The sequence below is a fragment of the Rhinolophus ferrumequinum genome, chromosome 16, assembly GCF_004115265.2.
Source record: "Rhinolophus ferrumequinum isolate MPI-CBG mRhiFer1 chromosome 16, mRhiFer1_v1.p, whole genome shotgun sequence".
In the NCBI taxonomy this organism is placed as follows: Eukaryota; Metazoa; Chordata; class Mammalia; order Chiroptera; family Rhinolophidae; genus Rhinolophus; species Rhinolophus ferrumequinum.
The window spans coordinates 29,192,045-29,209,261 of record NC_046299.1 but is presented as its reverse complement, the minus strand read 5'-3'; the positions used below and the strand labels follow the sequence as shown (position 1 = coordinate 29,209,261).

The 17,217-nt window shown below is 42.7% G+C and overlaps 1 protein-coding gene across 3 annotated transcripts in view; it reads right to left on the bottom strand.

The window, feature by feature from the left end:
- Nucleotides 1-9,059: 9,059 nt before the first annotated feature.
- Nucleotides 9,060-17,217, bottom strand: part of MYOF (myoferlin) — a 128,828-nt gene continuing 120,670 nt past the window's right edge. For all 3 annotated transcript variants that reach the window (XM_033130762.1, XM_033130763.1, XM_033130764.1), the window contains 5 exons: nt 16,044-16,143; nt 13,495-13,685; nt 11,650-11,759; nt 11,116-11,263; nt 9,060-9,628 (listed from right to left, as the gene is read on the bottom strand). In XM_033130762.1, coding sequence (XP_032986653.1) covers nt 9,590-9,628; nt 11,116-11,263; nt 11,650-11,759; nt 13,495-13,685; nt 16,044-16,143 — 588 coding nt within the window. In that variant the 3' untranslated portion in view covers nt 9,060-9,589. The remainder of the gene's footprint in view (nt 9,629-11,115; nt 11,264-11,649; nt 11,760-13,494; nt 13,686-16,043; nt 16,144-17,217) is intronic.

Sequence of the window (17,217 nt, the reverse complement as noted above, 5' to 3'; positions counted from 1 at the left end):
TTTTGTAGTTTTTATTTCTGACAGGTTCTTTTTTATGTTTTCTATCTCCATTTTTACATTTCCTATCTTTTTGTTGAAGTTCTCCCTGAAGTCACCGAACATCCTTATAACCTGTGATTTAAACTCTACATCTGGTAGGTTGCTTGTCTCCATTTTTTAAAATTCTTTTTCTGGAGCTTTTTCCTGTTCTTTTATTTGGGACATGTTTCTTTGTCTCCCAATTTTGGCTGCCTTTCTGTGTTGCTTCTATGTATCAGGTAGGTCTGTTATGTCTCTTGGTCTTAGTAGAGTGGTCATATGCAGTAGGTGTGCTGTGGGGATCAGTGGTACAGTCTTCCTGGTCACCTGAGCTGCATACTCCAGGTGTGTCTTTTGTGTGAGTTTTGTGTGCCCTCTTGTAATTGAGCCTTGGTTGCTGTTTGCACATCAGTGGGAAAGATCGACCCTTGAGCTCACTGGTTGTGAGGACTGTCCATGACTACAGTGGAGGAGTTGTGGTGCAGGCGCTGACCCAACAGAGCAGGATCTGCCTCAGCAGGTCTCTGGTGCCTGCCCAATCTGCCCTTGGGTGTGTCATCCTTGGAGGCAGCTGGGTGATGCTCTAGCTCGTTTTGAAGCTGACCACTGGATGCAACATTCCTAGGGCCACCTGGGAGGAGACCCACTTCAGATCAAGTTCAGCTGCAGCATATGCCCCACTGAGGGCCACCTGGCAGGAGCCACAAAGCAATCCACAGATGGCTCATGCTATGCTTGGAAGTGCCTTGAGAGGCAAAGCCATAAACCAAGGCCAGCTGCCACTTAGTGCTGGGCTTAGAGCTATTCAGCCAGAGATACAGGGCATGCTCAAGCCAGATGCTGCTTGTCTGGGTTCCACGAACCTTTGAGAGACCATAGGAAAGTCTACAGCATGAGTCAAAGCAGGTGATTTGTAAAAAAAAAAAAAAAAAAGCCACTGGCTGTGCCCGAAAGTTGGGAGGGGTGGGGTCTCAGAATCTTCGGGGTGGAGCCAGGTTGATGGAGATTCAAATATGGCGGCTTCCTGCGTCTGAACGCCAGGAAGGGGGAGGTCTCAACAAAGAAACAATGGCTTCTGCCAGCTCCTCTGTCTGGGAGAAAGTTGCCCCTCCAGCCCTCATCCTGAGGCCAAACACCTCAGTTTCCCCTGTTGCCTGTCGCCTCTCCAGCTGCTATCCCAGTGCTGAAGCCCGTGATTCTGTCGGTGAGTAAATCCATGTGTGGTCCTTTTAAGAGGAGCACCTGGTACTCCAGCCGCCTTCCACCTCACTCAGCCACTCTGCTGGTTTTCACAAACAGAAACTATGGGGACTTCTCTCCCTGGCACTGGAACATTGGGCTGGGATACTGGTGTGGTGCTGGGACCCCCTGCACTTTTGGGGGGACATCCACAGCTGAGATATCCCTCCCGATTTTTAATGGGTACATGCAGGTGTGGGTCCAGCCCTTTCTGTGTATCTACCCCTCCTACCAGTCTCAAGGTAGCTTCTTTTGTATATCCGTAGTTGTAAGGTTTTGGTTCAGCAAATTTGAGGCGATTCTCAATGATGGTTGTTCTGTAATTTAGTTGTAATTGTGACGTGGTAGAAAGAGAAAATGAGCACAGTGTTTACCTACTCCACCATCTTGACTGGAAACTCTCTATCCCTTTTTGGTGTAAGAATTAACTGCTGTTTCTGAGAACCTGGTGTGATCTTTTTCTCTCAAAGCCTCTTTTGAAAAAAGAATATGAAAAAATTTTATTTAAAAATTGGTGAGGTTTAAAAATGGACTTAGATCTTAGTTTACCGTTTGGGGATTCTTGCTCAGATTATTTTAAGCACACTGAGAGTTCTTTAGCAGAATTCACATTTTCTAAGTGAAAAAAGTCCAAGTACATGCTCTTTCTGAAGGGTGTTGGAGGATTTCTCTGCCTCTCCAGTCACAGAGGGAAGACTACTGTCCCCACAGGAGGTCCTTGGGGCACACACATTGCAGCCTTTTATTAAGACCTAGCAGCCCCCTCTTCCCTGCACTGCTCTTGGGGGTCCAGCAATCAGTGCTTTGGAAAGGCACCCCACAGGGATAGAGAGTGGCTAAGGGAGGGCCCTCCGTTCTGTCTCAAACCCTCTCAGACTCCGTTGGGGGGTGGGTATAAATTGGTACTACATTTCAGGAAAGCAACTGGCAATTTGTCTCAAGGGCCTTAAGTATACTCCTGCCCATTCACTCAGGAAATTTTCTTCTAGGGATTTAACTTAAAAAGCTAAATGAGAAATTCATTCATTCATTGAACAATGGCTGCTCTTTCATATACTATGTTGGGTGAACAAGACACTGTCCTACCTTTATAATGCTAACAGTTTAATAGCTCTAGAGGCCCTGAACTACAGGTAAGGATCTTTGTTGATGGACATTTAAATAAAGCAGCAGTATTTAAAATAGCAAAGAATTGGAAACAACATATGTCCAATGATAGGGTATTAGTTCAATTATAGTAGATACTTATGATGAAATTTTATATGGCTAATATATATATTTGTTTTTTCCATGTTGTAGAAAAATGTTTATGAAATACAATTTTAAGAGGGGGAAGAAAGGCAAGCTATAAAACTGGAGAGTTGTGAGGGCAAAGCCAGGGAAGTTCTGGGGTTGGGATCCCAATTTTATACCTTAAAAAAAACAAAAAAGACTAAACGGAAGTAGTGCAAAATATTCACCGTAGTAATCTCATGATCATGAAATTATGGATTTTTTTTTTTTGCATTTCCTATAGTTTCTATAATGAATATAAATTAATTTTAAAATCTTAAAAGCAATAATGAGATAAAAGGAGAAATTACTAAGAGGCGTGTTCAGGCCTTCCATGCTGTGGGTGGAAGGAGGGAATTATCCCTCAGGTTCTTCCTATCTGCAACATTCCTTCTGGGATCGCCCTCCATGGCTGAGGTGACACTGTATCCAGGGTCTGCACTACACTCACTGCATGGGCCAATGGGAGCCAAGAGTGAAAACTCATCGAGGACACACTTGGAATCTGTATGACCAGGAAAGCCAATTTGTTTTATTCTGGAAGTCCTCCTGTCATTTACCAGGACAAATATGGTGTAGGGATCGGTCCGTGAAATGGAATGAAAATTACAGTAAAAATACAGCGCTTTGGGGGAAAAAGAGACAGTCATTAAATAATTTAATTTAATCCTTTAGTTTTTGGGTCCCCTAATTTAGTTTTGTTAATACTCTATCCGACCTAAGCAAGCCATGTAGTAGGATCTCAAGGAATGAGATCAGCAGATACAGTGGCTTTGGAGTCGAATTGTTCAGGTCTAAATCCTGGCTCTGCCACTAAATTGTTGAGTGATCTTGTGGTAGTTACTTAACCTCTCTGAGCCTTCCTCATATGTAAAAAAGGAAAAACGTATAACCTACCCGACTGAGTCTATGGGTGCTGGATTTAGCCATCAAAAGGCCTGTCTGTGACCAGTGTATTGGTCAGAAGGCAGGATTCCCCCCTCAGTCAGTCAGCAAGTATTACCTGCCTCCTAGGGAGCCATCAGGGACAGGACAAAAGTAGGTCCCTGACTTCATAGGGGGCTCTATCTGAGAGGACCTTTCATTCTCTCAGCATTTTTTATATTGTAGTAAAATATACATAACATAAAACTTACTATTTCTAGGTGTACAGTTCAGTGTCATTAAGCACGTTTACACTGTTGGGCAACAATCCACAGAACTCTTCTCATCTTGCTAAACTGAAACTCTGTACCCATGAAACACTAAATCCTCATTCCCCCTCCCCCCAGCCCCTGGCAACCTTCATGCTACTTCTGTCTCTATGAATTTGAGTACTCTAGGTACCCCATTTGGGTGGAATCATACAGTATTTGTTCTTTTCTATCTGGCTTATTTCACTTGGTATAATGTCGTTAAGGTTCACCGTGTTGTAGCATGTGTCAGAATTTCTTTCCTTTTTAAGGTTAAATAATATTTCGTTGTATGTACATCCCACATTTTATTTATCCATTCATCTGTTGATGGACCTTGAGTTTCTTTAACCTTTTGGTTATTGTGAATAATGCTTCTTTGAGCTCGGGTATACAAATACCTGTTTGAGTCTCTGCTTTCAATTCTTTTGTGAATATACCCAGAAGTGGAATTGCTGGATTGTATGGTAATTTTATGTTTAAAATTTTGTGGAAATTCCTTAGCCTTTTTATCTGCTTTCTCTAATTAGGAAAGTGCAGTTAGAATTTGGGGGGAGGGGGGAAATCACCGTTATTTTGGATAGCAGTGATTCACCTCCTTTCAAAGGCTACATTTCAAAACTAGAACATGTCTGTCACCTTCTGGCCCATATCTGTTTGACTGTTCTTGTCCTGTGACAATGCTGCGGCTACGGCTGCTGCTGATGATTAGGGTGACAGCTAGCATACACTGCGTGTTTACTTTGTCCCAGGCACTGTTCTCAACACGATTGCATCTTTTAAATCCCGTTATCTTCACAATTATTCTATGAAGATTATTGTCTCAGTTTTATAGATGAAGAAACTGAGTCCAAGACATGCAGAACCATGAAACAATTCTGGGACAGATAAGCTCATGTCGTTCAGCACTTCCTTTCACCAACGAGGGACAGGAGGCTGGAGAGGAAATGCCCAAAGTCACAACGTTGCATTATGACAGGGTAAAGTCACAGGCTTCCAGGCGTCTGGAATTCTTAGCCCCGTGCTCTTGCCTGCTCTTAGACAGGATTCCATTCATTCATTTTGTTTATCCTGTTGACCCAGGTGAAACCTCATCTGAGAGGCTGCCGTGCCTCATCGGTGTCCAGCTGGATATTCCTGGTCCTCTTCCTGATAATTGTTGGGGCAGGACTTAGCTGAAATATGACGGGAGAGGATTACGGGTTTGGCTGCAGGATTTTGTGAAAACACATGGAAGTAGCACATTAATATTAGTCAAGGATTGAATGGGCCTTTTTAAGAAGTTGAGATAAATTTTGGCAAAATCAGGTTGCCTTGAGAAGCATTGACTTTACTGTGAGGGAGTCAAAAAATTATGATCTTTCTTTCTTGTTAAGTTTATTTAAATAGTAAAAATCTAGAGTCTGCACGTCCTACCAAGTTGCACCCCTGAAGTTACGAGTTTGGCCATGCAGATGGTGGGCCTGTGTTTTTCATTATGTTCCCTTACTCGTTAGGTTTTGCAGTTAGTCCGCGCTACACGTTTCTCTTGTGTTTTTCTTGAACTTCATGAACTCTGGCATTTCATTTCAGGGATGTATATCCAAGGGGAAAGCAGCCTTCCTTTGATCTTCCTTAGGACCCCATTATGTTTAACCTAAGAAAGATTAGGGAGTTGCCATTCAACGCTGAACAAACACAAAACTCAGCTGCAAAGATGGTGGGTGCTTAATCTATTTACAACATCGACTCCATTATGAACTAATTCCACATCAAGCCAACTTTGAAAAGCATTCTTCCAAATGGAATTCCCATCTGCCTTGGAGGCTACATGCATGTGGTCCAGAGTACTGAATGTATGGGCCACACAAAGAAATCTATTTAGCATGAAATATTTAAACTGTAAAGAGTTTTTAAACTTTGAAATCATTGTCAATGTTGGTTCCCCATATGGTAGTCGAGTTGTACTTTCTCTGAACTGGACAGACGTTTCTGGAAAGCTCCCTTGCCTTCTTGTTGTATTTGTAATAACATCTGCTGAACAGTGGTGAAACAAGTCAGCTCCAGTCTTTGCACAAACAATCCTCTGAGCTGGGGTGAGCTCAGAGGGGCAAAGAGCTAGCTACCCCTTGGCCAGCACCTGGAAAACCTGGCTGTGCAGCTCCCCTCTGCTCCCTTTTCAAAATGGGTTTCAGAACTCTGCCCACCTCTTAAATGGCTCTTGAAAGCAACAGGCAGGTTTAATTGCGACATTTTTTTTTTTCTAGCCTCAATATGAGAAAGGAAGAACAAAACAAAATCAAGTATTAGCCTGTCAGGATTTTCGGTTCCCTGTCACCCTCAAGACATTGATGGAGATTTATTTTCCTAATGAAGGTTCCAGTGTTAATGTGGCACTTGCTAGAATCAGTTAGGACTCGGTGTTATTTAATTCTTAGTGAAGCGACAATCTGACTGGACTGTGATTAGTTCCAGCTTTTAGCTATCATTTATAGGTCACCAGGCGGCTAACCACCTCAAATGAGGGACCATTATCTTTTGACAAGATGGAGCTTTTTCTGGGGGGATGGGAGGAGAGGGAGGAGTACTACCCAGAAAGCCCAGCTCAATACTCTCTTTGGAAATTAGTTCATTCCTAATAGAGCTTTGCTGACATTTTCTCAAAGGAACTACACTAGCAGATTCCCGTTAGGTATGAAGGAAAGGAGGAAAAGGAGGAGGAAAAGGAAAGGAGGAGACTTTCCTCATAGCCATTCATTTATCTGCTCAGCAACCATAACTTGAGTGAGGCACTTGGGAGAGTGTCCTAGTGAATCGTGGAAAGAAGGCTAACACTCAGACTACACATACTGGATGGCTGTTCTCATTTTTTTAATAGCCACGATTCATTGGCTAGGGTGAAGCATCTGCTCTGATTGGTTGGTGCCAAGCCCATACTGATTGTTAAATATTCCAAATAACAACTTTGCCTGGAAGAACTTTGCTCTTTTGTGGAGCCTACTTTTTTTCTCCAAGAAAAGGCCATTTTAAATAAAACTGTGCCCCCTTTATCATTAGAGTATAAATTAGATAAAAGCTGCCGGCATCCTGTTAATTATAAGCAAGATGATGTGACATTGTTAGAAAGTAGTAGTTTGGGCGTAGGTACAATATGACTTAAAAGAGTTAGGTTATGTGCAGTTGGGGGCCTAGTCCATGAATAGCTGGCTACTCATAGTGAGAGCCATAATGATACTTCGCCAATGCCATAGCAGGGGAGGGCCCATTGATCCCCAAACTGGGGAAGCCTGAAACCACTGGGACAATGCAAGTGTCCCTATTACCACCCACACATATCAACCTTTACAATAGCACCTGGTGGGGCAAGAACTGACATCTTTTCCTACCTCCCGAACTTGGGCACCCTCCCCTTCCTTCTCTCTGGGTCTTGAGAAAGTAGGAGACAATCTCACATCTTGCTTTTTTCCTATCTAGTACATCTTAGAAGGAAAAGAACCTGTTCTTAGTTCTACTTTTGGAACTAAAACATCACACGTTAACTAGTCTGATGCAACACCTAAAGCTTCCATGTATAGAGTACCTGCCGGGCATCAGGTATTGTGAAGGTACTTTACATAGGTGATTCCATTTAGCTCTCCCCCCAATGCAGAGAGGGAGGCACTTTATTGCTCCCAAGTTGTGGATGAATCTGAAGCATGACCCAGGATGCAAATCCAGGCCTGCTGCTCCCTGGGGTGCATTTTACAGGTGTTACCTCTGCCCTTAAGGAGCTGTCAGTTGTGAAAATGAGGCACACCTACACAGCTACAAGGTGAAACAAAGTATAGCATTGTTTGTCAAACTTGAGCTCTTAGTTTTGCAGGGAAAAAAAATTGTTATAAACCTCGAACAGTGACGTACATTTAAAAGTTATCTAAATACACACAAACGTAAACTTTGCGTAAACTTATACTGCTAATATTTTGGTGCATTTCCTTATAAACACATATGTATTTGGGTTTTTATTTTATATAGATTTGTATTATGCTTTGCATTTCCCATGTCATTTTCCTATGTCAGCAATACAATTTAAAAAAATGGATGTTTTTTTTTTTCTTGTTCCAATATATGGGATTTCACCATGTAGTCAACTATTTCCCTGTATTTGGGCATTTAGGTTGTTTCTGATTTGTGCCATTATAATGTTATATACATTTCTGTACGTGAACCTTTGGCTGCCTTATTGATTATTTCCTTGGAGTCAATACTCAGGATTGGAATTACTGGGTTAAATGGCACAAACATATTTAAGGCTTTTAACATATTTCTTCAGAAACGTTGTACTAATATGTAAACTTCTGGGATTGCAGGATCACTTCAAGGGCCCAAAAAGTATCAAGGAGAAAATGGTATTTGAACCAGAACTTCAAGGGCAGGCAGGGGTTCCTCGGTGCAGGTGGGTGAAGGCGTTTCCAATGGGAGATGACCTGTACAGACTCAGGGAGGAGAATACAAGGTGCTTGGGGGAGGGCAAGCATTTTGATTTAGCTAGTGCTGTGTCTCTCAACCTTTTAATGCAGTGAGCACACTTTGAACACTAGGATTTTTGGCAGAACTTTGAAGGGACTTAAAATGTTCAAAACATGAAACAACTCAGCAATAACACCAAGACAGTCACCACTGCAGAGTAACATTGTCTAACGGTCCAAAAGCATCACCACTCTTGCACCATTTCTTCTTCTGTGGTTGCTCTTGGTTCATTTCTTGTTTCTGTGCTGCTCTTTGAATAGAATGGTTTACTGATCTCACCATGGTCTGATATAGTAACAGGAAAATATTCTCACAGATTCGAGAAGACATGCTGCCAGTCTATGTGTTGGCCTGGAGCCACACTGGGTTGCTGCTGTCACTTATTACTTGACCATCTCAGCTCCATGCTCCCCTTGACAGCCCTCCCACGGGTGGTACTGTATTGTGGTTAAAAGAAGTTAAGAAAGAAAGAACCCAGACGGCCTGGGTTCAAATTCTAGCTCTACCACTTATTGTGTGGCCCTGGGCAAATTACTCAGTTTCTTTCTGCCTTCATTTCTTTAACTATAAATGGGGTTAAGAATGTTGCCTACCTTCAGGTAACCCTCAAGGGTTACCCTGAGGATTAAATGAGTTAATGCACATAGAGCACTTAAAACAATGCTGCACATAGAATAAGTACTTTTAATATGTGTTAGCTTATTATTTATTATAGTAGCCTCAGTTTGACCCATTGGCCAAGATTTGGCATCACACCTATAAAGGGTTTATGGCCAAGTGGTATTCCATGACATTTCATCCACTGAAATCCAGAGAACTAGAAAATGCTCCTTTCCAACTCAGCCCACAGCTAAAACAAACGGCTATGTGTCAAAGGTGAAATATTTTAATTGGGTTTATCATACAAGTTGAATAGAATCTCGTGACATTTATCCATATAAAATATTATAACAATGGTTGCAGGCATAAATAAGAATGACTGTAAATCATTTGTTTTCATAATGCACAGTCCTTTTTGTTGATTACAAGTAAGAAGTGTATGAAGTCAAGATGTAGAAATTTTCAAATTTAATTTCAGCAATTTCCAAAAATTGAATTATACAAATATAGAACTGAGGACACATTTTAAAAAGTCAATATTTAAATGGAACCAGCCACCTTGAAAAATATTCTGAAAAACATGGTAAAAATTTTAATACTTCAAAAGATAACAAGATTAAAATGTTGCTAGTTGGCCTGACTTTCCAGGACCTAGTCCCTCTGGAACTCAGGGAAGTAGTGTAACTTGCCCCTGGAATGTAGTCTAAGACACAGAGAAAATCACTTTTGATTTTGGTCCATAAACAGAGACAGGATTCCCTGGTTACTGGATGACTCTTGAAAAGAAGCCTTTGCTTTCATTATGCATTTGGCCTCACAATCTTCATTGACAAATAGTTCTGAAAAGGAAGCAGAGACAGTGTTAAAAATATATATGTGTATACTTTATATATAATTTATATGTATATACTTGGTATATATGTATATATATGTATACATATATGTATATATATTATATATAATATATATTATATATAATATATATATTATATATTATATATTATATATATATATTTAACTTAGGGTTTCTTAACCTTGGCACTGTTGACATTTAGGACTAGAAGATTCTTGCTGAGGACTATGCTGTGCATTGCAGGATGTTTAGCAGCATCACTGGTTTCTCCCCTACCCACTAGATGCCAGTAGCACCCACCCCCCAATAGTGACAAGCAAAATGTCTCCAGATATTGCCAAATGCCCTCTGAGGGGCAAAATCGCCCCTAGTTGAGAACCACTGATTTAAATCAATAGAATTTAAATTAAAAAAAAGAAATAATTATGAAGAATAGTTTTAATGGTTAAGACAGATTGGACTACCTACAATTAGGAAATAGTGTGCATGTACTCATAGTTAACAATCTGAAAGTATTATACTGGGGAAAACAAAGACATACAATCTCTGCTATTGTGATTGTGTGATTATGCTACTTAACACAAACTATCTACGTTATTATTAATATGAATTGAAATAAGAGTATCTGAATTCCTGGACTTTCTCTTCTCTACTTGGCAAACTGGTCTTAAATGTCCCCTCCTTGTTGAAACCATGCTTAGCAATTAACCCTTATGGTCATTTGTTCATCTCTGTAACAGCTTGCTGATTATAGTAATTTACTTGTTCATATATCTGCTTGTCCCTGGGCTATAAACTGCTTGTGGGTAGAAGTCATGACTTGGTCATGTCTACACCCCAATTCCTAGCCTATAGTGGATGCTTGTAAATTCCTTGAGTGGAGAAGTTAAGGTTCTACTTGTAGGCATACTGGCAAACTTCCCATCTGGACTCCCATTTATGACTGGGGTGATGAAGGGAGGTTATGTGATGTGGGCCTTAAAGAATAAATAAGATGTTGATAGATAAAACACAGGTGAAGGAATAGCACTGGCAAAGACATCCTGGCAGGTAAGGGCAATACTTGTTTTGGGGGTCCAACTACCTACTCTGGGTGGAGTTCAGGGTTTGTGTAGACCTGTAAGGAACCCGGGTTGGGGGATCTGTGAATGCTAGGACAAGGAGTCTGAAGGTAGGAAGATCAGTCGGAAATGCTTGATATAGTCCAGACATATGTGGCTAAAGGCCTGAGAGATTTCTCCTCCAATTCCTGAAACCAAAGTATTTTTCAGGCCATAAAATTTTGGCTGAAATTCGTGGAACCCTAAGAATGCAATTCTAACCACAGCACACATTACTTTAAATTTTCCAAAGGCCAAAGGGTTGTGACACCACAACTGCTAAGTGAGTCATTCTTCTAAATGGCAACCAAGGCAAGTACCAAGTTGGATGACCAACACCAATTCACACACACAAAAAGCCCAGGACTCGTACCGGTAAGGAGTACAGGAGCACGGCCAGGAAGAGCAACAAGATCAACAGGATCAGCAGGCCAATGATGACCCATTTAAACCGGCGCCACACGATGAACTTCATGGTCTTACACGGGTTGGTGAACCAGAGGAAGGAGGTTTCTGGGCGGCTGCATTGCAAAGAAACGGTTTTTACCTACACAACTCAGGAGGGACAGATATTTTACCTCTGAGCACAACACAGTTTAAAGAATAAGTAATAACATTTATAAAGTCAAGAAAAGATATTATTCCCCTTAGCTGGCCGACAAAGATTCCTGAATCTTTTATAGCTGCCTAAATAAGATGCTGAGGCACACTGGACTTTGGTTTCATGGGAAAGGAGAATGGGTAAAATGAAGCCAGATCACCAACCTCGCCATCCCCACCCCCCACTATGAAGCACAAAATTAGAAGGACAACAGCTAATCCATTCCATTAAGCCAAGTTGAAGGGAGGCTTTCAGACTGCAGGTGTTTGGGGATCAGACAACGCTGAGAACAAAGAGGGCTCTCACTTTGGTAGGTCCAGCTTGGGGTTCATGTTGGGTTCATCCCGTCCCTTCCCGGCTGGCCTCTCGTCGGCCTCCTTCTCGTTGAGGACTTCCAATGTCATCTCCACTTTCCCCTTCAGTAAAGCAGAACAGGTTAAACACATGACATCACGTTTCATAAATATTTTCACTTCAACCCAAGGAGTATTCCCCAAGCAATGATTTTTATTCTTGTAAAACAATCCTTCGATTGCCTTAAATTTTCCTCAAGAGATTTCATCACATTTCCTCTTCCACGTGTTTCTGAACTGACTCCTTGTGGGAACCCGAGAGGACAAATTGCTTCCCCTCCTCCCTGCTCCCTGCTTTTCATTCTCTGTATCCCCATCATTCTAACTTTCTCACATCCATCTCCTTGCCTTCTCACACACCTTCCTTTGTAACTTTACTTGGACCCAGATTAACCTGAATACTGCTAATAACAATATCTAACATTTATTGGCCATTAACTGTAGGCTCCAAGAGAAATTACATGCTTCATGCTTACCATGGACCCCCAAAGCACAGAGCTGTGCTGGCACTTAGTGGGTACTTGATGTACAGTAGCTGAATAAATGAATGAGTGAGTGAATGAATGAATGCTGCCTCCCTGTTCACAGGTTCCTGAGTGATGTGCTTTATCCATACATAAGCCTTCTACATGGATAATCTCGTGTAATGCCAATGGCAACCCTATAAAGCAGAGGCTGCTATTATCCTCATGTGAACGCAAGGACATTGAGGCTGAAAGGGGTCTAGAAACTTCCCCACTTGTATAGCTAGCCAGGCTTAAAGTTGTAACAGGCTTTCTAGAACCCCGGAAAGCTGACCAGGTCACCCACGATTTGAGAACCCCGCCCTTGACACTCATTGAAATGGTCTGTGCTGATGAGTCAGACAAAGCTGGGTGTCTGACTCGGGCAAGGTGCTCCCTCTCTCCGAGCCTGTCTTTTGAATCTATAAAATTTGGATACGGTCTACTTGATGAGGCTGTCAGTAGCACTAAATGAGATTATGTGCAAACTCATCTATAATGGCAGAAAGCAGATAAGTGACTTCCTGGGCCAGCATGGGAGGCGCGATGGACTGCAAAGGGGACAAGGAAACGTGTAGGGTGATGGGAACGTTCTGGATCTTGATTACAGTGGTTTCATACACGTACATCTGTCAAAACTCATCAAACTGTGCACTCTAAATGGGGGCAGTTTGTTTATGTAAATTATACCTTAAAATTGTTCTAAAAAACAAGATTATGAATGTAAGCTATTTAGCATGTTGTCTGGTTCACAGTCAGTAATGTAAAATGTTAGCTGTTATTAATAATACAACATGAATTAAGTAGTCTTTTGTGACATGGCATGAAGACCCGCACTCTTGCTTCTATAGCAACGTGTATTTTGAGTTCTCCAAACTTGCTTGTAAGTTATGGCTTTCTTGTTCAAGGGATGTCAGCACTCCCTGCTTCCTCCATCTTTTTTTTTTTTTAAATGAGAACAGCTCAAATTTGAAGTTCCCTTTTCTGTACTGAATTGTATTGGTAGCTCAGTATAAATTAGCCTTTCTGATTGAAGGAGGGTTCTAAAAACTATAGGGCAAGCACTCTGGCTCCCAGTTTTTCAACAATTCAAATCTTCCCACCTTCCACTTAACCCCAAACGTGTTCTGGGCATCTGCCACCTTCTCTTGTGATCCCTGGTACAAACCGTTCCGATGACATAAAGTCCTGCCGCTTTAACACATCCTTGTCTTATCTGGGATAAATCAACTGATAAAAGGCAAAACCCAAATGATAAAAGGCCTAAACAACCCCCAAACAGAAAATGCTCATACAGCCATCACACGGGAACCGTCTTTATCTGCGTAGCATGGCCACCATCCTTTCATGGACTTCTGTTCAAAGAGCGAGGCAGTTTTCACTTTAAGGGGGTTCATGGCTTTGAGATCCGGAATCATGTCTAAGTTGCATTTCTCCGATGATTTTGCTGGAATGATGGTGCGATGCAAATCAAGTTCCAGGAAACCTAGCCAAGTAAACATTAAACTCCAATAAGCTTCAAGTGGATCAGCTGTTGTTTACAAGGGAACAGAATGTTCCTGTCAGAAGAGAGGCAGACAGTGATTTTGAACAGGTGATGGGTGAGTTAGACAAAAGGACTCTGGTAGACATTTAAAATTCTTTCCAGATAGGATGGAAAGTGGCAGAAGAAGTATCTGTCCACCACTCCGTGTCTCACATGTTTTATTTCTCAAAGACAGGAGCATAAAACAGAGGTCTTCTATAAGCTCAAAATCACTAAACATCTACAGACACAATTTCCACTGAACCTGGATTTGAAAAGTGCTCATATTAGTTCTGACTTTCCCTGAACACAGTCATTTGGCTTTGGGTAAAGAAACCTGGTACTTGGAACATGGGACACTCCATGAAACCATCACGTTCAAGTGTCTCCTAGTGTCTCCTCAGAAACAGGAGCTTGAGAAGGAACATAACAACTCAACAGAAAATTCTCACCGGGAACTAGGAAGCCCACATCAGGATGCCGGGAGGAGCACATTTTCTCTTCCATGATGTGAGGCATTAACCCTTTAGAAGCACTTTGACTGTCTTTCAGGCTTGGGAACTCTTGTGAGCTTTTCCTTAAGGAAATGGTATAGGTGATGTGGGGTCAAGTCTATGAACCACTGGGACAAGAGTTGGTCTTCAACTGAGGCAGCAAAGAGCAAGAGGGAGGTTGTGGCAGGTTGTCTCTACACTGTCAGGCTTAGGAACTGCCTGCCCTTCACCTTAGAACGGACCCATAGTCCACAATTTACTTAGCTTTCCTTGAGCTTATGCTTGCTTTAATCTCCTCTCTCCTTGGGGTGATAACTACAGCCATTTGCAAATGTACTCATTCTCTTCATTTGTTTTCAGACTATTTTGTTTAAATTCCAAGGGAAAACTCTTCACTAGTCTGGAATTTACTGCCAGTATGCTTTATAAGTTAGCACACTCGCATACTTATTTGTTTGTTCAGCTCCTATTAAGCACCAGGTCGAAACTACTGCACTCGGTGCTGTGAAGGGTAAAGGGGGTAAACAAGACACAGGCTTTGGCCACTGTAGGCTTTTCTTCTGCCAGAAAAGATGCCCGGGAAGCAGGAAGATGAGTTAGGGGCTATTGTAACAGTTGGCTAAGAGAAAATGAGGTCTGAACTGGCAGCGGCAGAGATCATGGAAATAAGAAAATAAATGTGTGTGATAAAGCAGATTACATTGTTAGAACTGAGTGGGGGGAAGAGAGGAGGACCCACAGAGGACTCTGGGTATTTTCACCTGGGTGGCTGGGACAACAGAGGGGCTGTGAACAGGAAAAGAAATTCATGAGGACGCCAGGTATAAGGTCAGGGAAGAAAGGCTGAGTTTGGTTTCAGTCATGATAAATCTGAGGTGCCCGCCAAACATAAAGGTGAAAGTTTCTGGTGGGGATTTGGGAATAATCATCATAATAGTTTTTTTGAAATGTAATTGACATATAACATTGTGTAAGTTTTAGGTATACGGCATGTTGATTTGATATTTACATATTCCAGTATGAGTCATTCTAGTAATTTCTTATTACTATATGTCAGGGCACCCTGGGTGGTCAGGCTGCACACCCCGGTTTAGGAGTCATACCTCCTTGAAAGGTAAAAGTTGAAGCTACACCTTCAACTGAGGTGAGAGTGGGTAAATCACTGAGGGGACCTGAGGATAGAGACAAAGACCCCAGGAAAGACAAATGACTGTATTTAAAGTGTGGGAGGAAGAAGCAGAGCTGATCAATGAGACAGACCCAAGGCCTGGGAGAGTGAAAATCAGAACTCTGTGCTGTTGGAGGGTGGGGTGCATGCCCAGAAATGGAGGGCCCCAGGGTGTGTGTGTGTGTGGGGTTGTTTACCAAATGCCTTTAGCCACAGAGGAGGATGGACCTGGAAAGAACAATGCCTGGGAGCATTAGGGAACCTCAGTAACTTTTGAGAGCGGCGTGGAGGAAGGAGCCAATTCTGAGGTGACGAGGAGAGAGAGAGAGTGGGTGGTTTGGAAGTAGAGGCGGGGTGTGGCATCCCTTTTGTGAAAACAGGATTTAAGTCTTACTAACAAGACAGGAGCTGGTACCCGAGCCTCCACAGGGACTCTTGAGAGTAGAGGGGGGACCACAGAAAAGGGTGGCATTCACCGTGTCCACTTCTCAGGGGACCCGAGACAGAGGACACACTGCCCAGACGACATCCAGGCAGTGAGTGTGCCCCCAATTACCCACAGTATGGGAGATTTAAAGAATTAATTCCAAGTGTTAATTGATTTCAGCAATTCTAAGTACCGTTTCTTAGAGAAAAGTATCCAAATGTAAGCCCTACCTAAGTAGTCATCCAGAGAAAACTTGTCATTATCCCATATCTGAATGATCAGTCTGGGTGGCACCCGAAATTCAGTTTGGTCAATACTCCAGAAATGCTCCTAAAATGACAAGAGAAACAGACAAACCAAATTACACTGATTACTGGATTCTGAAACCCTCCCCCTCGGAGCCCCCAGCATCAAGGCATGGGGCCTTCTCTCTCCTTTGCAGCCCCACACTCTGAAAACTTCTCCCCTTGGCCCTACCCCTCCACCCCATGTGTATGAAGTACAGTTGGGCTCCCCAGGACATCTCAAGGCCACCAGCTGGGTGACAAAAAGATGTCTCCGGCAGTTCCCAAACAGAAGCTTTCCTGCCATGTTCCTATCAGTGTGACTTCCTGCTACCACTCCTGGGGTTTGGGGAGTGATTACATCTCCCCCCCGGAAGACCACTATGACTTGTTTCGATTATCCTCCCAAAGCCAGGTGGTCCTAGGTTGGCCCACAACATCACCTGCTGGGGTGTCACTTCTGCTCAGCCACCTTCCGCCCACCCCACACGGATGTCTGAGCACACTCATTTCACGGGGGCACAGATTTTACTCTTTTATCAATGCAGATTTAAAAATCTCTTGGCATTTTTGGCTTTTGAAAAATTTTGTTGAGTTTTACATGCTGTGGTCAACTAAGACCCCCAGATCCCTCCTACTAGAATTAGGTGGAGGGAGACGGGGTAGGGTCCTCCAGGTTCTCACCTCTGCTCCCTGCCTCTGCCCAGGCAATATCGGCCAAAATTAACAACACCTCCACAGCCTAATTACATCTAAGTTCCTCTGGCCCCAGAAGAAAGGGAATTCCCCCAGTGCTTCATGAATTTGAAAGAAGATTGTAGGGTTGTTCTTGTTTTTCAGATGACTTTCCAGAAATGTTCCCCTTTGCAGGGCTTGGAGGGCCTGGTTCTGAAGGGCTGGGAAGCCCAGTTGGCCTGGCCCCAGGCTGTCTGTCCCCACCTGACTGTCCTGTGTGGGGTCATGCTCCAAGTGTCACTCGGGCATGGGGAGGTCCAGCTCCAGATGTGGGTAAACAGGAAAGGTGACTTAGGGCCTACCTTTCCCTATTCCCTCCCCTTTCCCACCTCAGTCTGCCTCACCATCTGAAAGTATGCATGGTCTGACATCAGGTTCCCTTTGT